Below are 23784 nucleotides of genomic sequence, written 5' to 3'. Positions count from 1 at the left end.
TTAAAAAGGAACTATTCAGAAAGCTATGATTCAGTGCTTTGTTGTGCCATGTCTGCATTTGTCTAGATATAAACAATTACTGTGCTCAAAGACAGCCTTTGTAGAACTAGAATAAATACCAGGTGTGGACATCTTATTGCCTATAGTAGTCTCAACTTCATTCGTCTTCCACAAGAACATCTGGATGCACTTCCATTTCAATGAGTACACTCAGTGAAGTTAATCTCTTTGGAGCCACTGGAAAAGGTCAACTAATTGCATTGAATCCCACATTGCTGTAGTTAAATGAGTTGATAGAGGAAAGTAACCGACCTGAATACTCCAAATTGGGACATTTTGTTGGTTTTATGTGTTCAAAAAATATCTTTCTGGAAATAAATTTTTGCCATATACAGACTGGGGCATTAAAGGGAACCCTGACTGTTAAGACATCCATCCATCCATCCATTTTCTAAGCCGCTTCTCCGTCAGGGTCACGGGGGGGTGCTGGAGCCTATCCCAGCAGTCTTCGGGCGAAAGGCAGGATATACCCTGGACAGGTCACCAGTCCATCGCAGGGCAGACAGACAGACACACCTAGGGGCAATTTAGCATGTCCAATTGGCCTGACTGCATGTCTTTGGACTGTGGGAGGAAACTGGAGAACCCGGAGGAAACTCACGCAGATACGGGGAGAACATGCAAACTCCACACAGAGAGGACCCCGGGCACCCGGCAATCAAACCCAGGCCGTCTTTGATGTGAGGCGACAGCACTACCCACCGTGCCGCCCCCACTGTTAAGACATATGCCTTAAAATTGTGTACATGTCTAATATTACTAAAATATAATGTATAAATCAAATGGAAATGATGACAATCCATCAGTCCTAGGGAAAATATAACAATCAAATGTTTTTCTCTTGGGTAATGTCACAGTGCAGCTAAAGTCAGAAAGGCTGAATATCTGAGTTTGGTTTGATGTACATGATATTAAGGCTTACCTGCCTGACAGCCAGAGCTTCCTTTAAGTAATCTTTTTTTCAGATGCCATTTTTGCTATCTTTGCTAATGCAAAGCATGTTGATGCCCATTTCAGTTATTTCTAGATTTCTAGAGAGTTATTTCTACTGCCTTAGACATACATATAATGTGCTATACTGTACTTCTTCTCGTTACTTCAGACTGCATGCCCTTTACCAAGCATAGAAATAGATATAAGGAAAAATAATCTCATTTTCTCATTTCATTCCCTTGAATTGGCAGAGGCAGTTTCTTGCTGGCTAGCCAGCCACAAGCATAAAATGTAACAAATGTGCACAATCTGACCAATGGCTGCAGATGAATGAGAAGATGGGGCGAATGTTTTGTGCTTTTGAATAAAACATATATTGCTTTTATCCTAATTTGCATGACCATCACTGTCCACTGTCAACAAAATATATCTATTGCTATCAAAAGCTCTAACATCATCCTTGTAGGAACTTATCAAAAGCCTTTTTTTGTGTAAGAGAAATCGGCAAAATGTTCCACACAAGCAGGATCTGTAGTGGGGCAACTTTTAAATTTTTAAGCATGGTGTATAATTTGTGTATATAAAGTGTGTGCAATACAACAACAAACCCTGCCTCACAGGCAGCTCAAGCTTTAGAAATAATTTACGTCCAGTGGCCTTCCTCCTCAGTGCGTTACGGTCCCATTCCACAGCCAGTGTCTGATGTGATTTCACACAGTGCTCCTGGTCTCTCTTCTCTGTCCTTTCATTAGTGCCCCTGCTAATCACAGCAACACAGTCATAGGCTGATAATACATTGACAGTCATGAGAAGTTACTCAAATGCACATCTTACACTGATGTTAAGCAACTTTTTAGGTTGTTATAACTAGACTCTGCAGAATGTTTATCTTCCAGGATCAGGGTTAGTGACCACTGCTATATATGGTTTCTGATTGTCACACTGACTATGTAATATTTGTTTCTCTCACTGAAATTTTAATCAGTATTTTTATGTCATATCCCAAAATGCTTGTAAGGATTGTTCATATTTTAAATTATATTGGTCTTGAAAATGTACAGAAGTTATGCAATTTTATAACCACCATGATTAAAGTATTGTTTGGACAGGATTAGTTTTATAAGGGGAGAAGGGATAATGTAATCATTACTAGTGTTTCTCAGTTATTTTAGTCCCATCCACATCCAACATTTCAATCATTTTTACAGAGTGTATGGTCCTAGATCAGAAAAGGTTCTGGCAGCTTTTACCTACTATAAAATGAACCACAGAAATAACCTCAGGTTATATTGTTCCCATGTTGCCAAGATAAATCTTCCATTATATACTGTGGAAAATGAGCTTTTGCATTTTTAAAAGTATGGAGACACTCAAAGATGCCTTTATTTCTGTTATTTGTTACAGGAATCAAGCTAATATGTTTTTTTCTACATCAAGTGTTCTACCTCACTAAACATTAAAAAGTAACATCAGAATTAAAGATTTCATGCAGTTGTTTTCACTATTGGATACAAATGTTTCAAGCTCATGGCAGTGCTAATGTCACTTTCACTTAACACAGCTAGGTAGACGGTTAAGATAAATAATATGAAATGTTTGGATGTGGTTTCAGCTAATGAGAACTTTTTCGGTATGACAACATCATATGTATGTGTAAATCGAGTAGCCACTCTCATCTCAATATTTTTTTTCTTATGCCACATAAATCAGTCATATGTTACAGATGTCCTGTTGTAAAATTACATTACCACAACTTCCCCTTTAAAACTAACCCTGTCTGAATAGAACCTAAGAAACAGGTGGATGACTCATGACTGGCCTGATACTGAATATTGAATGGGTGCATCACTAGATTCATCCCTTATCAAGGGGATGAATAAGGGGATCCCTTATTTATTTTCAGGAAACTATTTTCCAGGCTTTAAGTGAAAGTTTAGTTCAATTTCCATGGCTTACATTCACAACAGCTCTTGCTTGTGAATCTTGAAATATGATGCACAGCTTCTGATATGTTCCACAGTAAATGATACTACCCTTATTCATATCCTTATTAACAAAGTGATATAATGAAACACCATTACATTCACACAAACCTTTCATCAACCACTCATCATACGACCACAAGTTCTTCTAAAATATTAGAACTGCATGTAATGTGCTGTAAGAAGCTGGTGTGTTAATATAGCCTCACTCTACTTGGTGTTCTGACACTGTCCAGGTTTCTGTCCATATTTGATATTGTGAAATTCCAAAGTACAACAGGTATGTATGGACAATCAAACTGAGCATTAGTAGGTACAAAATTGATGACATTGCTTAACATTTGATAAAATCTCTTATTTTTCAGGTGTTTTCCATGACTGGAAAACTAGTCTATACTTTTCTAAGTTTTTCAGGACATATGGGAACACTGCTTCCATTCACTTTAAGGAGGAAAAAACACCATAAGGGATAAGAAGACAAAGCTAAATTCCACACTGCTTGACATCAAGGCTGAAAGAGGACCTACACTACTGACAAACACACTAGCTGTCCATTGTCTGTGTATCAGTGAACACTGCAAAAATGTTCAAGCAGTTCTTTTTGACTGTCAGTGTAAATAGACAAATTCACAGGACCACACACACTCACAAACACACACGACAAACTCAGGAATAATATCTTACAGCTGTTGTGTTGCTCAGCTTGTCGAAGCGGAACTTCAGATTGGATCTGGGGGAATTCCTATTCTTGAATTCTTTTGTTTGTGAGAGAGCAAAGATTTGATTGTTTAAATAATGCCATATCATCTCATGTCAAGGAAACTACATGCTGTGAGAAAACAACGGGGAAGAAACAAAGTACACTGACCACATTCTGCACTGCTTTGACAGTGTATGAATAGAAAATATATTCGAAGAATATGTGCAATTAATTACCTGTTGGACTGCGGCACATAATAACAGGAGTTCCTACATTCTGACTGTCCACACTCAGAGAGGGACCACACACAGGTGAGAACGTTGGAGAAACTTGGAGATTATTCTAAAAAGAAAATGACAAATGACACTTTGCTTTAAATTCTTCTCTTAAAACTCATAAAAATGTCTGTTCTTCTGTTGCAAATCTTCCATGAACTTTAAGTTCAACTGCTGGAACATGCTTCTATTTACACTGCTTTGCATGTCACAGCTGGATGTTGAGTTTCGATTCCTGAGTTTCAAACATTAAAAAGCTAATGTAAACTCTGCTCACACACCCACTCCCATACTCACAGGGTCTCCTTCCTCTAGTGTGTCTGTATCTCCAGCAGCGCTGCTGAAGCTACTGGTGCTGGAGGACGAGCGGGAAATAACTGGCCTTCCACTACACTCCTTCAGTTTCAGAGATGGCCTAGAGTGAGAGAAACAGTAAAAATATTTTTAAAAGCAATATATAACTATTAAAACATAAATAAATAATTTTATCGTACTTGCTGAACATTACAGTTGAAAACATTTTAGGTGACTTTAGAGTTGAAAACATTTCAGGTTTTTAACTGACTTGGAAATTCTCTTACTTTTAAAATGAAACTATACCTTAATTATTTTTATTTTATTAAAACAAATAACCAAACATTCCATTATGTCACTAACAATGCAATCATAAAACTACTGAAACTGTTTCGGTAGTGACTGTTGTTGCTAATTCTGAGCATAATTAAAAATGTTAGCTTGTACTAGCAAACATCTTTGAACATATCATAATATTCTTATTAAAACAGTTTATTTAAATAAACAAAAGTTATTAAAAATTATGTTTTAATAAATATATGTTTCACTAGTGCCAGTTCTTAATGGTACACACTGAGTTTCAGACTTTGAGACATTTATTTCAAAACAATAAGATGTAACTGCTCACTATGTGGCCATTAGGGGCAGGTATACAGCAAAACTTCTTGCTATAAAATGCAGACACATGTCTATAGACTAAAACCGTTTGTGGTTCGGTAGTAACATGAATATTTTTAAAATAAAGTTTTCTTATTTAAAAAAAACTCGTCATGAATCTAAATCTTTCAACTTTTACATCAAAAAGATCTTTAAAAAATGCAAAATCACAAAATCATAACATTGTATAACAAATGTAAATATTATTTTCACAAATTGAAATGTAGAGTTTAGGGTTTGGATCAGTCACCTTCCATTAGAAAATAGCCTGTAAATGTTGATTTTGTGTATAATTAGCCTATTACTATCTCAATCTAGCATTTAAACACCTGCGCTCTGGAAGCTAACAGAGATGAAATTACGATGATATATGATCTATAAATAGCATATAAACAAAGAAGGCAAGTTTACCATAAATAATACATGCTGGGAGAAATCTAGGACAGGAATGCATGTGAGGGAGTGTGTGACAGTACCTATCTTTACTCAAGCAGATCTCTGGAGAGCTCGGGTTTGAGGATGTCTCTGACCTGACCTCCTGCGAGAGATGCCCGCTGTCCAGACTCCTCTGATCACACAGCACACTAGAGTAATGTGAAAACAACAGAGCAAGTGACTCAGCAGTTTTCTTGCCCACAATGTAAGTAAAATGCAGTTTGTGTATGTCCATTTGTCAGTGTTTTATGTTTGACATAAGATGAGAAATAATTTGCTGTGTTCTACATGTTCTACACAATCTTGACAGTGTATGATTAGAACATATATTCAGTCTATTCAGAAAAGCTTTCAGAGAATCCTTCAGTGAGCATCCAGTGTAGTGCATTCAGTTTGAAGTGAGTTTCTAGTGAGTGAAGTGAGTCTGACCTTCGTGTTGAGCGATCGGACTGCCCATCCATGCTGGTGTGAAGTCGGGGGAAAAGACCAGAGCGTCTTTTGACTGGACTCTTCAGAGGAGATTTAGTGGTAGATGATACTGGGGACTAGAGAACAGAAAAACATGAAATGCAGAGGCAAATGCTGACCTATTCACCACAACAAACATGGCAATATCTACATTAAAGCATCAGAGGAAGCACAGTTACCAGTATAAAATAGTACAATCCCAACAGTAAACAGTTGTAGTGGTGCTAACAATGTCATATTTATTTAAATTCTAGTTGATTTTTGGTATTATATATGTTTCTATAAAATCTAATTTATTATTATATTATATATTATATATATTTTTAACAGTGTAAAGCTAAGACCATCTTTACAAGGACATTTTGGTATATGTAAAAAACACACCTCGTCAATTATTTCAATGAGGACTATGCATTGATGGACAACAGACAGCAACGGTAAAACATAATTTCACAAATTTAATTTGTTTTTGTTCAATCTTCTGTTAAACCTAATAATGCAAATCTTAATAATGCAAATCTGCTATTTCTTGTATAATGTCTTTGGGTACTGCACTTCCAGTTCAAATTACTGAAGAGAGTTGTCTGCCCCCGCCTCCTTCTCCCCAGACTTGAAGCTCACGCAGGTTGCCAGGTTACAGACACTGACCCTACACGAATGAACGCGACATTGACAAGATTAAACTTTGACAAGCGACGATGAGTCATACACACAAGAGGTATACCTTTGCAACGTTTTTACTGTTTGAAAATTATCAACCAGCTCGTGTTGATTTTTTTATAACTTAGTCAGTGTTAGCTGGATGCATGGCTGGTTATGTATAGTACCCAAAGCTAAGTCCGTTATCCCAAAAACAAAAGCCCACTGCTGTGATAGTACTCGCTGCCATGAAGATGTTTATGTCAAGCTTCTTATTTGCCAGCTTTTTGTTCAAATTTGCCTGTTCCACTTTAATGGGGCTGCAGTCACATTCTGGCACCTCAGTCTATTCGCCAGATTCTTGGTTGAATTTTCCCCTTCCTTATTTCCGAGGAGAATATTTCTGGGTTGGGATCCAGTTAGTTTCCTTGCTTCCTTGGCTACAGCACGCTGTGTTTGCCTGCCAGTTTGTTTCATATATGGCAACCTATCGAAATTGGAAATGGCCAGTGGGCTGAAACACAGGTCAAAACACAAACAGACTAAATGGAATGGAAATTTCAAAGATCATGCAGGCTGTTGCACTGTTGTCAGTGAAGCCAATATTTTAACTTAGAATGTTTCCTTAATTTCTGATTTATCATGGTCATTTTATGATTTAGTACAGTAAATATATTTCATATTGTTCCTATAACTCTTAATTTTCCATTAGCTCTCTTCACATAATGTTATTTTGGTGTTTTAGCACATTCTTACTCTGAGAACTTGTTATGAAAGAATTACAGTTGACATTAAAGCATTGCACACAGATAAACCATTGCAGCACATCACAATTAAATGAGAGGTTAATCTAACTATATAGTAAGTAAGTAAGTAAGTAAGTAAAACTTTATTTATATAGCACTTTTCCACAGTGACTCACAAAGTGCTTTTCAAAGTACTTACAAATAAAATTCAAGACAATTAAGATTGTTATGATTATATACTCAAATAAGTAATACACACAGTTTAAATACTCAAATGCACAACGACTTATAAAGCACATTGATCAAAAGCTGTTAAAAACAAGAGAATCAAAATAAGTCTTTAAACGTTTTTTAAAAACCTCAATTGATTCAGAGAGTCTGACATCAGTAGATGGATTATTCCACAATTTTGGAGCATAAACAAAGCCCGTTCCCCTTTGATTTTAAGTTAGTATGTGAAACAGTTAATAACCCCTGATTTGAAGACCTTAAAGTTCTCTTTAAGAGGACGTAAGAGCTCAGTGATGTATGCTGGAGCCTCGTTATGAACAGCCTGATAAGTAAGCATTAAAATTTTAAAATCGATTCTGTAGCTTACAGGCAACCAGTGTAGAGAAGCCAATACTGGTGTAATATGTTCCCTACGCTTCATCCTAGTAAGAAGACGAGCAGCTGCATTTTGAACAAGCTGTAGACGAGCCACCTTTCTCTGACTCAGACAAGTAAATAAGGCATTGCAGTAGTCCAAACGGGTGGAGACAAAAGCATTAATAATTTTTTATAATGTCAGAAAAGGGCAGGAAATTTCTAATTTTATTAATATTTCTAAGTTGAAAAAAGCAGGATTGAAGAAGCTTCTTGATGTGTAAGGTGGGAGTCAAAAGTCACACCAAGATTTCTCACAAAGGGCTTTGCCTTTAAACCAACACAATCAATAGCTAACTGCACCTTTTTGGACATTTCCTCAGAGCCCACAATTAGAACTTCTGTCTTTTCATCATTTAGTTTAAGAAAATTTTGAGACATCCAGGTTTTAATGGCTGTCAGACAATTGGTAAGATTAGCCAATCTACCAGTGTCATCTCGTTTGACAGATAGATACATCTGTGTATCATCAGCAAAAAATGAAAAGAAACATTAAATCTTTGAATAAGATCACCTAAAGGGAGCATATATAAAGAAAATAAAAGTGGACCCAAGAAAGACCCTTGAGGCACCCCATTGCTGACAGATGCAGGGGCAAACATCCTGTCACCCACAGACACCAAAAATGACCTGTTTTATAAATAAGAATAAAACCATTTTAGTGCTGTCCCAGAAATTCCAGCCCATTGACTCAACCTTTCCAATAAAATGCCATGATCAATGGTATCAAAAGCTGCGCTTATATCCAAAAGAATTAAAAGTGATACCTCACCAGCATCAGCATGCATTAAAAGATCAAGACTCTCAGAAGAGCTGTATCAGTGCTATGTTTTGGGCGAAAGCCAGATTGAAATTTTTCCAGAATGGCATTGTCTTTAAAAAACTGCATAAGTTGAACTGAGGCTGTCTTTTCCAAAATCTTGGAAATAAAAGGTAATTTAGAGATAGGCCTAAAATTATTACAGTTTGATGAATCAAGATTTGACTATACTCTTTCAAGTTAACATAACTAAATTAAGAGTAAACAGAACTTCAAAAATTCCATTCTATCAGCTCAATCTTTAAAATTATTGGGCCTTTTGAGATGAACTTGCTGAAGTGTGGATCACTGGACAATATAAAGTATGTAAAACTAAAACATAGTTGGTTAAGCTTGTGAACATGTTAAGTAAAATGTTTGCATGATTTTTTAAAGTAAAGTCCATCCATCCATCCACTCCCTAAGCTACTTATCCTTCTGGGTCACGGATGGTACTGGAGCCTATCCCAGTGTTCATCAGGGGGAAGGCAGGAAACACCCTGGCCAAGTCACCAGTCTATCACAGGACAGACAGACAGACATATATGTTCACACACACTCACACCTAGGGCCAATATAGCATGTTCAGTTCACATGTCTCTGGACTATGGGAGGAAACTGGAGTAGCCGCAGGGACTTGGAGAACATGCAACTCTACACAGGACCCTGGATGCCCGGCCAGGGAATCAAACCCAGGCCCTTCTTGCTGTGAGATGACAGCACTTTTTTGTTAAAAAAATTTAATCAGAATCAAACATTTGATGGAACAGCTCTGACGTAATCATGCATCAGCCAATAGGAGAAGCTTTCAGGTGGGGCTTCAGCCAGTCATGTTAATATTGAGCATGATGAAGGAGAAACTAAACACAGCCTAGCTGACATTCAGAGCTCTACAAACCAACTTTAAAGATACATTAGGACCATGACAGTATGATAGGACTTGGAAAGAGTCATTGACATTAGAACGTATACATGTCAATGGGATTAGCACAGTTGTGCCTATATCACCTAAACTATGTGTCCTGGATGCAAAGCATTGTGGCAGAACATTCTTTTTGGAACCAGGCATGATTTATATCATTTGGTCAATAAGCCAGGCACACTCAACCAACCAAACCTTGTCCTCCTAATCAGAAAAGCTCACAAAGAGCCTTGTCTGTTTCACTTGCTTCTGTAAAGAAAAACAGCAGCTTTCACCAGTTTTCATTTATGTGTGTCTGATTACCATTTACCTGGGAAAAACGTTGATCTCTGCCCACACACCTACAACAAACTAGCAGTGTGTATCAATGCATTTTTGATGGATACCAAAATGTCCCTGTGAATCCAAAAACCTTCATAGTTTTGGTCACTGATTCTCTAAATACCCTGCATTTTCATACTGTTCTATCCCTAAAAGTATTACTATTATCATCACTATGTGTGTATAATTGCACTGAAATCTTTGGCATGTAGTGCTCACCGAGATTTTATTGCACTCAGCACTGCTATGGGTGAGGCCCGCTCCACTTAGACTGGTGGGCACTCCTCCCCCTGCGGAGGAGCGGCTGTGTTTTTGAGAGCCCACCATCGTGTCCATGGAGTGACTGCGCACACGCATTGCCCGCTGAGAGAGTGACAGAGGGAAAAGGGAGAAAACCTCTGTCACTTTTCTTTCAGAACTGAAGATTTTTCAAGTAAAAAAAAATCGCTGAGAATGATTGAAGCTTATGGTTTTACTGGCTAAGCCTGACAGAGCACGATAGCTGTTTTAACCACTTTAACTTAAAGACCAGTTGGAAGGTCCAAACTTTAATTTCTCACGTTCATACAAAATCTGCATAGTAGTTCCATAGTAGTTACTGAATATGCCATGGCAATTACTGAATGATTAATAGTGGTAACAATAACTTATGGTAGTTACTGAATAATTAAATTGTAACTGAATAATTCAGTAACTAGACAATCCATAGCAGTTACAGAATAATTTAAAGTAGTTACAAAATAATTTGTAGTAGTTACTTAATGATTCATGGAAGTTACTGAGCAATTCATAAATCACAGTAGTAACTCACAGTAGTTTCTGAAAAAGCCATAGTAGTTACTGAATAATAGTTGTAACTTAATAATTAAGTTCACTGAAGTATGCATAGTAGCTATTGGATAATTTATAGTCATGCCTACATAATTTATAATACTTTCTGAATAATCCATATTAGTCATTGAATAATAAATAGTTGTAACTGAATAATTTATAAGAATTACTAAAAAAATCATAGTAGTTACTAAATAATTAATAGTTGTAACTGAAAAACTCACAGTAGTTACTGACTAATTAATTGTAAATACTGTACAACAAGCCTTTAAGCTTTATAACTGAATAGTAAGCTTAAGGTTTTAGGGCTTAAATGAGATTGGCCTGTTTGAATGTGCACCTTGATAGACTCCAGTATTCCTCCATGTCCACCATTCTCCATGCGCTCCTCCTCACTGCTCACTGCATGACCCAGCATGGCCTGAGTCTGTTTGTGCAATTCATTATGAAGGTTATCCAGCAATGCTGTTCGCGTCCTCTCCTAAAGCACACAAACAGATACACACTGTGGACATGTATACAAATTCATGCATGCATGCATGAACTCAATTCAGTCAGATAACAACATGCCTAGAGAATTTTACATCAGCTGTATCTACTCTTGCTCAAGAGTACAATTCTGTTGTCCTTTTTATGCTTACCTCAAGCTTGGCAAATCGGTCTGACCGGTAGCAGGCCAGCTCAGCATTGATCAGCTTGGTCAGCAGAAACTCTCGAAATTCTGGACCCTGTGGATGGACACAGTGAGACAGCAAATACAGTGTGACAAGATAAACAACATTCAGAAATTATGTTAGAATAAAATCCTCCAAGAAGCTGAATATGTGTCGTCATCCACCTTTTTGAAGACTGGTGGATTTGGGAGGGGAGGGCCAAACTGTGGCACATCATCTCGCGCTGTGACAGACACCTGTAACACATCACCCACATTTAGCCAGTGGATAAAAAAAAGAAAGTGCTTGTGTTCTTTTTGAAACTTGACTGTAAACTGATTTTCTACCTTGTAGGTAGTGCTGTCTGTACAAGGATTCTCCACTTGAACCAGGATGTAGGCATGGAGGAAGTTTGAGGCGATCATGTCAGGAACAAATGGTGTGGCCTCCTCTTGGAAAACTGCTGCCACAATGTCATTTCCTATGTGTCTCTTTCTTTGAAGCTGTGTGTGAAAAATGGCCATGGACATTTTGTAACAGATAGGCAGACTAATAACTCACTGTGCAGTTAAGGCAAGTGCAGTGTAGCATGAGTTTCCTAGTAAATCACTGTGGTGAGTAGTAGCAGATGGCTAGAGCTGTAGGTGTGATCCCTGGCTCAGACTAAATCTATACCTGTTGTGTGTCTCCTTCTGTGTAGGGCAGCTTGGTAGAGACATGGAACATCAACTCCTGTCCTCTGAAAACGGTGTAAACAGACTGAGAACCTGTCTGCCCATGACAGACATCTAGACCACCTCGGAACCTAGCAGAAGAAGAGAAAGATCAGTGAGCAAGAAAAGGCTTTGGCTGACTTATCACAATCAGAAGAATCTTAATTTCCCAGTATGTACCTGGAATTTGTCTTGCCACTTTTCACATTTGTCTTCTTTGTTGTATTTTCTAAATGTTCACCATATTGGTTTCTACTTTTTATCTTTTTATAGCTTCCATTCTTTTTTAGGACAATTGCTCTCAGTTTTTGAAACAAATCTGCAGGGATATTATTTTCCTTTGATTTTCTCCTTTTTTATTCAAGTGAATTAACTATCTATATTATCCCCAGACATATCCCCAGAAAATTAATGTTTTTGACTGTAAAAAAGTAAGTTATGGGTGGTTTCTGACCTTCATTTATATGCACTAACTGAATCTTCTGCACCTCCACCTTTGATTTTCGATGTCAACTGAACTTGTTTAACAGCTGTGGCAGCACAAACTTAGCAACACCTTCCTCCGTTTTGTTTTTTAAACTTAGGAAAATGCACAAATATTCTTTTCATTTTCAAAAGCTTTGGAGCTAAAAGCTTCCTTCTGAGTGTGATACGGTGTCATTGTGTCTGCAGGTATCTTTTTCACCCTGCCTAACTTTGCCTAACCATCACTCTCACCCTTTAAAATCCTGCAGCTCTATACAGTCTCCCAGCACTTGGAGAAACTCTGTGAAGGCTGGCGTTTCCTCACTGTTTCCAAACAGTTCCTCTTCTGAAGTCTGCAGAGATGATAATAATAATTCAACATTGATTAGCCAAGACAGGGTGACTACTGTAAAGTCACATGGGGGAGGTCCCCGAGGGGGCAGAAATAAAAGGGCTAAAGTACAGAAATGACAGAAAAACTGAATGCAAAAGTGATTCAGACTCAATTTAGACTGTTATTTGGAATTGTGTTTTTTGCAAAGGACTTGAAATACGGTCTACACTGGAATTCCAATGTTCATTAAAATTAGGGATGCACAGTCGATATTGGCAGACATTTGCTTAAAAAATTTGCATCTGACAGATTTGACTGATATTTCGAAGAGACATTTGATGAAAGATGATCTATTGTATTCTGTAAGCATTACATTTAGGTGATGCTGGGTTACTGTATTTTCAACCAATCTACCAATATGTACCAATTATCTACCAGTAACTGGCACATTTCTCTGTACTGCAAATCCAGGTAGACATAGTCCATATTTCTACATTTTATAAATGTTTATAAATTGGCACATTTGTACATGATATCGGATGTAGAAAATATCAGCATCGGAACACAATTCCTGTATCAGGGCATCCCTAATTAAAAATCATACAGCTTCCCTGACATTTAAATTTGCATATTTGCACTGTATGTGGAGCTGGGTGGTATATAGTATTCCCTCTCACCTGACCAAACTTCTGGTAGATGACACCAAACTTGAACGTGTTGTTAACCTCATGCTCATCATAGCTCACTATCAACTGAGAACCCTAAGAAATAAGAATATTTCAGCTGTTATTTCCTGTATTGTCCCAACTGAGATTGAGTTATCAGATCACACTAAAGTAGTGTTTATTAAAATGTGGATAATCAGATATATTTACATTACAAATCACAAGTTCTCAAACTGCTTCCTGTATAATCTGGTTTCATTACACCAAGGACCTTTGTCACTAATACATTTGTGCTTACTAGTGGGAACTGTTACCACTTCCTTTTCCAAACTCATGTCCTAAAAGTACAGCTAGAGCATATTGCCAAAAGAAGCATTTTTTTTAAGTCTTTAAATGGAAGCATATTGTCCAGAGTTCCGTGTTGTGTAGACTGAACTCACCCTTGGGTACAACACAGGACTGAATCTCAGGCCAACAATATCTTCACAAAGCAACTACAAGAAGAGAGAACAGCAGCTCTGAAATCTATAACAGGTACACCAGGCTCCGTCCAAACCAAGTCAATGCACTCAAACATTAAAATAATAAAATATTAAAAATATCAAAATATTAAAATAATAGTTTGGCAAAAAATATAAAAATCTTCTTACAACAAATATAATTAATCAGCCAAATTTGACCTCCAATATTTTCCTCTGTAGTTTTTCTCTGGACCTGCAAGGCTAATGTAGCCAAGAATAATGGAAGCTTATACTCTGTTAACATTATGCTAAATTGCATTGCATCACTCTGCATCAAACTGTTAAATAATTTCATATAAACTTACTTATGTAGTTTCCAACATACTGTTATCCATAAAAATGGACAAAGGTTTAGACAAAATTCTACCTTTAAGATGTTTTTAGTACCCTTTAGCTAGCTTTGTAGCTCCAATGCTAAACTAAAGATGTAAAATTTAAACATCAAACATCTGATCTACAGTATATAGAGGTCAAGGGGGAAACTGTGTCAAATTTGATAAAGTAAACAAACAACTGCCTTAAATTTTGCATGTATCCGCTAATGAGTAAAATGAGGAAAATCCATTTAAATCCCTTTAAGTTATTTTGGCTTCAAAGATCAGTAGCTATAAATGACAGTCCTGCACAGGAGCATCATCACCTTGGCTAACTGAGGGACACTGGGTAGCTCGGTCAGACCTGCGAGAGAAATCCTGTCATAAATAGTCTTTGATGGTGTCCTGAGAGAAGGGGAGAGCGAGAGAGACATCCAAAGAATTTAATTAAAAGATGCAATCAAAGTATAGGACATAATACTTTTGGATGTATAGAATGTCTCTCAGGGATCTTATTACCTCAGTATGATGTGCAGATACTCCTGATCCTTTGTCTCCTCTTGGCGGAGGGACAGTATGAGGTTGCCATGGTTACTGGCTGTGCAGTAGAAGTTGAGGTGTTCCTGTGAAAGGGTGAATGTGAACGTTTTACGGTCACTCTTATCTATCCAAACAGTCTGAGCTGCTTTAATGTCTATCCTATTAGCTCAGCTCCCCAAGGTCCCCTTTTAAATTAATTAGACACCATATCTCCAATATTGGCACCATATCTCCATTAAATATATTTGCTGAGGGATTATGTGCTTGCAGCATGTAGCAGGGATGTTGCGCAGGCCTCATTTTTCAGAGCTGAATAATCAGTGGTTGCTGTGAACCGTTGATTGTCTATTGTCTGTCGTGCAAGCTCAATATAGTAGATTTTATTCTTTAAAAACCTTAATCAGTGCTAAATGCTTCTGATTCGTGGGATACCAGGACAAGAACAGAGTGAAAAAGAAAAAAAAATACCAGGTTTACAGGTATGGTCAAGGCTTTACTCCCTATACTTCACAGAACTGGCAAAGTGACTGTTCTTCTTAATCTGTTTAACCCTTCAACTTCTTTGTATGTGCACATCCTATGATTTAGCAAGCATTGCCATTCAGTAACAACACAGAAAACAATGCAAATGATTGTATTATTATAAATTTATGGAAGTGCAAAATGTTTACACTCTGGTTACATTCAAGTTCCCTTTGATTTTCATGTATACATGATCAGTCAGGAGACTGTGAACCTCACCACACCAGTATGTTTGAAACATATTACACCTAAATCTTCCTCTGACAGAATGAATTACAGATTTACAGCTTAATTTACAAATTATACATGCTTTCTTTTCTTTTGTAAAGGTTTGGAAATGCATTAAAATCACTGTCTGTGGTAATTGACTATATATATCCTACTGATGCAGCACATACAGAAGAAGTATCAAACTCATTTTAGTTAACGAGCCACATTTCACTTAGCCCACTATCAAGTGGGCTGAACACACACAAAATTTAGTGGGTCAATAACACATCAACAACTCCTCAAAAATGTGTTAATTTGCAGCTGAATTTTGAATGAACAAACTGATTGAACAAATATAATTTATAAAACATATAAGATAGTCAGACTTAAGTTAGTCAGTGCAACTTCCAAATATGTTGTCTTTTGCAGGTCTTTCAGCAAACCGCTTTTTCAATCACTTGTTGTAAGAAGTATTGCTTGGACATGGATGCCAAGCAATGATTATTTGAGTGTTGCGTCAATCATTAATCACTAATCCAAGACCATTTTAATTTAGAACATAGATTCTATATTCACCTGGCATGTCTGACAGTAAAACTATCAGATTAAAAACTCTGAAGTATTCCTTTAAGGGGTTAAATTGGTTGAAGGTGTTTAGTTCAGTTTTTATGACAACAAATTCACATCTTCTACTAAGTATGCTATAATTTCACATCAGTTACTATATTTCATTAAACATCAGACAGGCTTACTCTGCCCAGAAAGTGCTTGCGGTAGGCTCGTATGGCGTAGTTACTTTCCAGCCGGTATCCAAATTCGCCACCTGGATTCGTTCCTTCTCCATCCTCCTCATAATTGCAACTGTTCTCCCATGTGTTTGGGGTGATGGCCGAGGCTTCAGGGTCTTCTATCCAGTAACCCCCAAACTGTGGAAGGATCACCTGAGGATATGGTGCACCTTGCTGCAGTACCTACCATGCCGAAAACAAACAGGAATGAGAACTTCAGTGTACTGATACAATTTTATGACGGTATCTTGGATGATTATCAGTTTTAGCCCCAAAAAGTACAGGCGGCCTTACCTGTTCTATACTTGGATATGGAATATAATCATCCTAAAGAAACAGAAAGCAGTGTTATGGTTTTATTCTCACAAAATAACTTGCAAATACTTCTGTACATACTTTCTCAGACATGTGCATGGAGAATAAAACACAGACACACAGGCACAAGAAGTAAGTCAGACACATGAAAACACACACAATTCAGAAAAAAATGGATAATCACAACAACAACGGCACAAGCTAGTGACAGAAAATCATAAAACATTGTTTTTAACATCATGGGACACAAACATGCACAACTGGGTTGACTCTGTGTTGGGGTATAAATGAATATGAGCAAGTGAAGGGACACATATTGGCCAAAAGGAACACTTCAAGGCTGCGTTAGTGTGATTCATGAGAATTCACTAACGCTAAGGTATGTAACTACTTTTATCAGTATTAAAGGTGCTAAAAATAAGCTACAGCATAGAGTAAGATGTACATAAGTAATTTTTAAATAGTTAAAAACCATCTTCAGTTAAAAACAGCATCTTTACATCACTAAAGCAGCCTGTGATCTGAAGTGTAGCCCTGGGCTCATAACTCATACTCTGCAGACCTTCACTCTCTGTGGGCCTGGCCTCATCTCATCCACCTCTGACACCTGCTATAGGTCAAGGTCAAAAGGTCAGCTTTCAAGAGGTCTCGAGTCATGAAAGTCAGGATGAGAAATAGAGCATTTTCTGAGGCTCTATGATGATGTTCATGTTCAAATGTGCAAATGTATGAAAAACTGAAGTTACTGCCAGTGACACTGACCCTGTCTGATGGTAGAATTATTGTAACTGGCTCAAAAATGAAAATTTTTTAAATGTTTTACTTCTTACCTCCATCTTTTCTAGTGAATCAAAGAACTGTGCAGTCTGTGGAGAAAGATAACAATTAGACACATTCGAGTGTTTGCGAGAGTTAAAGAACAGATATCCGGTTAACCGCGGCAAAGGAAAAACATAGTAAACTGCCAGAGAAAGGGCTTCAGCCGAAATTAGCGTACAGGTGTACAGGTAGAAGCTTATTCTTTTGGGTGATAAGTGTTACGAGGTTAAAAAATAGCATAACCATTTAGCAAAACTGGGATACATTAGAAAACATGCTTTATTATTCAAAAAAAGGCCAAAGAAATTTGTTTTCGTGTTGGGTGAAATGGAGGCTGCCTCTTTGAATGTGAGCTACAATTACAGCCAAGTTAACTGATACAAAGCTGGATGCTGATAAGAATTCATTGTTTTACATGAGGTATTTTCCCTCAGTGGACGACATGCCAACATGTTGGTTTGTTTGAGAAATATATTTCCACTGTTTGTGGAACCAGCTAACGTCAACCTGAGCAGTAATCCTAGTTAGCGACAGAGCCGCTCCTCAGTCAGAGCGTTATCGCGCTCATGTTCAGGCATCTGTGTTTTTCAGCAGCGCACAGTAATGTACAGACTTACCCACAAACCCAAGCAAAACAACACCATTTTACAGTACATTAAAACAAAGCTGAGTTTCACTGAATTGTTTGTCTGTATATGTTTATCTTCCTGTGCTGTGAAACGAAATGAGTTCTTTTGAATTTTGACACCTCAAACAGAGTTCTACAGTGTCCGTGAACAGACCTAATACAACATATTGATCTTAGCCCTCACAGAAATACTTTAATCTATAGACAATACACTTAATAAGCAATAAATACTTATTAATAATAAATAAGTACAGACACTTATTGCATATTCAGGAATACTATGTATCATACAAACACCGAGTAGCTCGTTTCACCTTCATCATAGTCTACATGTTGAATAAGACCTGCACAGACTAGCCTGTCTTTATTCTCTAACTGCCCTGTGTTTTGGTCAAGCATTAAGAAACAAAACTGGCTTACAAAGTCTTCTTTTCAGTTAAAGGGCTTTGCCCTAACAGAATTATTCATTATTATTTGATCACTTTTGCATTTCTTGATTAGCTGCTGTTAAATGTAGACCATCCTTTTAGGTGTTCAGACATTTTTAAAAGCAGGCAATGTATTAGATCTTTCAAGGACTACCACAGTTTACTTTCCTTATATATTTTGTCTCTGAATTCAACTTAACTTTTCTTTAACCCTAACCCTAAAGATTCACTCTAACCTATACCTCAACCTCCTCCTAAAACCTAAATCTAAAACCTAAACTTTTTACTTTTTTTTTGTTTAATTTTTATTTTATTTCCCTTAGGCTCCTCACTATTTTATTTGTTACTTAGGATTTATGTGCTGTCTGTGTTGGACATTGTGCACTCTCATAGTCTTTTTTTATACATTTCATTGTTGTTTTTTGTTGGGCAACCATTCAACATTTTCATATGTAATTCTTAAAACAACACATCTGAACAGATATGAAGAGATAGAGAGATGGACTGCTCAGGTGTCTGGGAAGCCCAGTTTTCATCTTGACATATTACATTGTTAGAGATCTTATTTAAAATTCTTTTTTTCTTTTTCAAATTCTTCCTCTCTTTTTTCTTTATCAATACACAGAAGACCACATCACTGGGGACTGGCCTGGTTATGGTCCACTGAGCAAGCAGGACAGCACTTCTGCACCTTTATAAGCTCTTTTCTCAAGGTAAAAGGCTAATGAGATAATAGTAATGTTTCATTAATAGTGTAATTTAATGAAGAGTGAACAGTTAATGGAGTCTACATGAACACTTTAACTTTCAGGTCCATCATACTCTCTACACTTTGTGGAACCTTTTTAGAAAGAAAAAGTTTTTAGAAGAAAAAGTTTTTAATAAGGTAATTGTTGGCAAAAAATACAAAAATTCAGATACCTAAAAGAAGATATCTGCAGTAAAGTTTTTGGTAACACTTTATTTATGACAGATAGGGATTTCATGACACCTACATAAGCATTAAATAACATTTAAAAAAACAGCGTTTGGTTAAAGGTGTTATTTCTGAACATCTTATGCTGGTATTTGCAAGATGACAAAATGTATCCACAAAAAGGCTTTATACAAAAGTGACAGACGCTTGTTCCATCTGTAACCCTGTTATGAAGCACCACTGCCAAGTAATGGAACCTATACGGCTGGGACCTAGTTAAGAACACCATGCATTCATCGAAGATTTTGATTTGCATAATTACTTTGTCCATGTATAAATGCCAGTGGTGGACATGGTACAAAAGTCTTGTAAAAGCAGAGATAGCCTTGGTTCACCTTGTAAATACTGGCATAAGCTGTTCATAAATATTCCAGAATTACTTTAAAATATGTTATTCAGTGTGTATGCATGCATGTGTTAAGTGCCTATGCAGGAAGCCTTTAAATGTTTTTGAAAATTTTCAACCAGCTCCAGCAACTCAGCATACAGTTTGTTGTGAAGGCACTGAGTCAGAAGACCTAGAGGTCCTCAGCTTACCTTCATGGCGGGTGGGGCGGTTCTTGGGGGAGAAGGTGGGCAGTCTGCCAGAGGCACATTGTTGATAGTCAGCAGCTCTTGCTTCCTGTAATACAACATCATCATCACATACAATCTCAGCTAAAACACCTAACACCCTTTAGTAACTGCTGTGATAAAGACATATACATAGAGAAAATATTTCATCTTAAAGCAGTTGTTCAGCCATGCAGGATTCCCCTACCTCAAATGTAGTCGACCAGGCAAGACATGTTTGGTGCTTGCTTCTTTAGTTTTGCTAAACAGCCCAATGTGGCTAACAAGTAATGTAAGTTTATACCCCATTTATTAGCATCATGTAACTACACGCCTAAATCATCACATTCAGCTCAAACTGTGTTGAATTATTAAATCAACATTACATAAGTTTTGAGGATTTTGGAGATCTCTCATACATCAGCTCTGCATCTTTGGTGGAAATGTGTAATTGCACACAGCATTTGAAAGGACATTTGGTAATGGCGGCTATGCTTTCCCTGAGCGGATAATTCTGATGATTGTGAGCTTGTTGAAAGAGTATTCAAAGAGAACTCAGTCAAAACTCAGTGAAGGACATGTCTTCTGCACTGTTAGAAATAAAGGTACTTGCAGGTACATTTTTGGTTCATTAAAGTACAAAAGATGTAAATGTACCCTCAAAGATTCAACAGTGGTTTTAAGGTCCAACTGTACACCTTGAATAAGATTTTTTCCAGGTGAAAAGTACATATTTGTATCTTTTCATAACCTAAAGTTTTAAAACAGACCATAAAATAAAAAGTCTTGTAACGAGACAGGGTGTGTGGAGTTAATACAACTCAATTTAAGTGGATTATGGTACAATTACGGTGCCTGACTAAAGGTTCTAAGATTTACCCTAAGGGTACCACCTCAGTGACAAGATGGGTACTGCTCCAGTGACAGTTTCATACCTTTTTTCCCAAGAGTGTGGGGATATAAATGAATTATCTAGTGTTGTCATTATAGCTTCATCAGTATAATATTAATTTTGCATTGATTAGTAAAGACATAATGAGAGTTGAAAAACTCCCAGGAATGCCGACCCGATACCTCTGACTGCAAAATGATTATTTCAGGCTTTACAGGTTGACTATATGTAAGTGTACTTTTTTTCTCTCCTGACCCAGTGATGCTGCTTCTTTAAAATGTAACAAAAACATATATAGTGCAGCATAAAGTAATCTTAAAAAGTCTTGCTTAAGTGGATTCTGAAACTGTATGACATACTTTTATCTACATGAATGTAAAAAAGTTCAAGTTTCAAGAATGCTGCTGCTGTTTTCAGCTAAGCATAATTAATGGCCACAGAATACAGCATAGCTAAAAATAGTAAGAAAAACTAATTTAGGTAATTTAATGTCTCCATGCAGTTTAAGGCAAGTATGTTATGATTAGGCACATATTTTGCATGTGGTCAGCTGGTGACTTGTTTCCATTACTGGTTAGCTACATTAGCCTCATAGCTCCAGTGCAAACCTAAAGAAGCAAAATGATATTTTGGTGCAAAGAATAAAACTGCCTACCTTGTTTTTGTTATTTTTACACTATTCCTTTGATATTAAGCTCAAGCTGTTCACTATATGGACAGACCTTGAGCAAATGTTTTAAGTAAATTTGCTAGAGGTTTGTGTTGTTTTCTGTTCGTGAACTGTCCATATGGTAAACAGCTTGAGACCTTTGCCCATGAATGTAGACGCACCCAACTCTCTCCCTCTCTCTCTCTCTCTTTGCCGTCTCCTCTCCCTTTAACTGAAATGAACTCACTGCACTTCATCATCATACAGTTCATCCAAAAAAGATGGACCTCATTTAGGTCATCTATTATCGGGACAGATCTCTTGAAAAGTCCAGGTTCAGGAAAAGTCTAGGTCTGATTTACATTCATTTTTCTCCACTTTGCACCTTCCATTACATGGAACAAGGTAGGGCAAGAGAGGCGTGTGTGTGTGTGTGTGTGTGAGAGAGAGAGAGAGAGAGAGAGAGAGATAGACAGAGAAAGAGAGAGAGAGAGAGATGAATTTGACTAAAAATATCCACCCAATCCCTCATAAGCTCTCTGTAGAGCTTATGAATAGATTCCGAAGATCCATCATTGGACATGTCTCTAGTTCTTATTAGGAAGGCAGTGCCATATCATAAATTACATTTAATATAGAAAGAGCTACCATAACTCTACTCTCAGACAGTACTGATGGAAAAAAAAAACAAAACACAATGCCACATAGACAGCACTGACTCACATATATTGGCCAAACTAATCCATCCTTTACACCACCACAAATATCATAAATACTTTATTACGAAAGCAATGAAAGTATAATATTAATGTGTACCTCACAAGATGCAAACCTCCAGTTATCCAATTTTAACAGCTTAAGCTAGCCAGAGTATTTTCCTTTAAACTCATTGATGCTGTGTCATAATCCTCTATCTTTCATGTCCCAGAAAGATACAGATTAGGGGAAATTCAGGTTTTGACATTTTTTTTATCTCCTCCAACTTCATTTTGTTGCCGAGGCAATCACAGATATGCCCCCTCCCTGCCCAGAGATAGTGTCCAGAGATGTGAATGTGTGGATGCGGCAACGTGCCAGCAGGAGCTTTAGAAAGCCATGAAATCAACCAAGCATATACATGCTATGTACATATATCATAGTTTTGGAACATATAACAAGACAGTGATTACAGTCTCAAAACTACAGTTTACGAAACAGCTGTTTAACTTTCATGCATGTTCAGGAGGCCATTTTTAATATTAAAATCAATCATGTAGTACTTTAGCTGATTATTCTTGAAAGTTAATCCTTAGACGTTGAGAAATATTTAGTCATTTGTCCAAATTATACTGCATAATTATGTCATTACATAATGGTGTATTTTATTACATAGATACAGAAGACATTTCACTTACATGTCATTTGCATTCTGTATAAGCAATTTCAAGTTTATACTTCCTCCTTTTTATGTCAACAAGGCATGACATTTGCGTATAGATGGTTTTTCATTCTGCAAAAAAAGACTACAACTTTTCTTAAAATTTAAATAATAATAAAATATCTACACTTAATATCTACAGTTTCAACTTTCTCTTCAGTGAGAAACAGTTTATACCAAAGTTTCATCATGTTTTTGCTATACCTGAATCTTCTAAGACCTGGTGCACATATATTGCCTCTGCAGGGCATGAGCGATGTGGAAAATCTTGATTTTCATTTCAGCGCTCATGTTAACATGTGCCTTCACACAGGCAGCACAAGCGAAGCATCAGAATAGCTGAGGAGCCGATGTTTTCCACGTGCCACACAACAAAATACAATGACAAAAGCCATGATAATCAAAGATTAAACATAAAACCAAATAAAACCTTAAAAATTATATAAATAAATTTGTTAAATGAATTTATTTCATGAACAAAATTCTAGTTAAGCATTCCTTGCTGCACAGAGATTTCCTGGTTGGTCTACCAGGCTTGAAACTAATTGCCCAGTCACAAGTCAGACTGCTGTTGAGGGTAAACATTGAGCAGAGTGACTGATCAGACACTGCCGCACGGCTCACAGCACACAAAGGTAGTATGTGTGTGTTAGGTCTAAACCTTAATACTGCGTGC

At 37.1% G+C, this 23784-nt stretch overlaps 1 protein-coding gene across 6 annotated transcripts in view; it reads right to left on the bottom strand.

Annotated features, from left to right (window-relative positions):
• Window positions 1-582: 582 nt before the first annotated feature.
• Window positions 583-23784, bottom strand: part of rap1gap2b (RAP1 GTPase activating protein 2b) — a 52613-nt gene continuing 29411 nt past the window's right edge. For 3 of the 6 annotated variants that reach the window (XM_017698645.2, XM_037546006.1, XM_017698640.2), the window contains 22 exons: window positions 20136-20220; window positions 17578-17613; window positions 17310-17357; window positions 16727-16759; window positions 16397-16615; window positions 14892-14995; window positions 14699-14777; window positions 13978-14031; window positions 13550-13633; window positions 12791-12891; window positions 12036-12165; window positions 11708-11863; window positions 11546-11617; window positions 11349-11435; window positions 11048-11188; window positions 10096-10239; window positions 5766-5881; window positions 5378-5485; window positions 4248-4365; window positions 3912-4017; window positions 3660-3730; window positions 583-1753 (listed from right to left, as the gene is read on the bottom strand). In XM_017698645.2, the coding sequence (XP_017554134.1) occupies window positions 1742-1753; window positions 3660-3730; window positions 3912-4017; window positions 4248-4365; window positions 5378-5485; window positions 5766-5881; window positions 10096-10239; window positions 11048-11188; window positions 11349-11435; window positions 11546-11617; window positions 11708-11863; window positions 12036-12165; window positions 12791-12891; window positions 13550-13633; window positions 13978-14031; window positions 14699-14777; window positions 14892-14995; window positions 16397-16615; window positions 16727-16759; window positions 17310-17357; window positions 17578-17613; window positions 20136-20220 (2104 nt within the window). In that variant the 3' untranslated portion in view covers window positions 583-1741. Of the gene's footprint in view, window positions 1754-3659; window positions 3731-3911; window positions 4018-4247; window positions 4366-5377; window positions 5486-5765; window positions 5882-10095; window positions 10240-11047; window positions 11189-11348; window positions 11436-11545; window positions 11618-11707; window positions 11864-12035; window positions 12166-12790; window positions 12892-13549; window positions 13634-13977; window positions 14032-14698; window positions 14778-14891; window positions 14996-16396; window positions 16616-16726; window positions 16760-17309; window positions 17395-17577; window positions 17614-20135; window positions 20221-23784 lie in introns of those variants that run through there. The other 3 variants (XM_017698642.2, XM_037546007.1, XM_017698644.2) reach the window with 3 other exon arrangements.

The sequence above is a fragment of the Pygocentrus nattereri genome, chromosome 16, assembly GCF_015220715.1.
Source record: "Pygocentrus nattereri isolate fPygNat1 chromosome 16, fPygNat1.pri, whole genome shotgun sequence".
In the NCBI taxonomy this organism is placed as follows: domain Eukaryota; kingdom Metazoa; phylum Chordata; class Actinopteri; order Characiformes; family Serrasalmidae; genus Pygocentrus; species Pygocentrus nattereri.
This window is presented reverse-complemented; position numbering and strand designations above follow the sequence as displayed.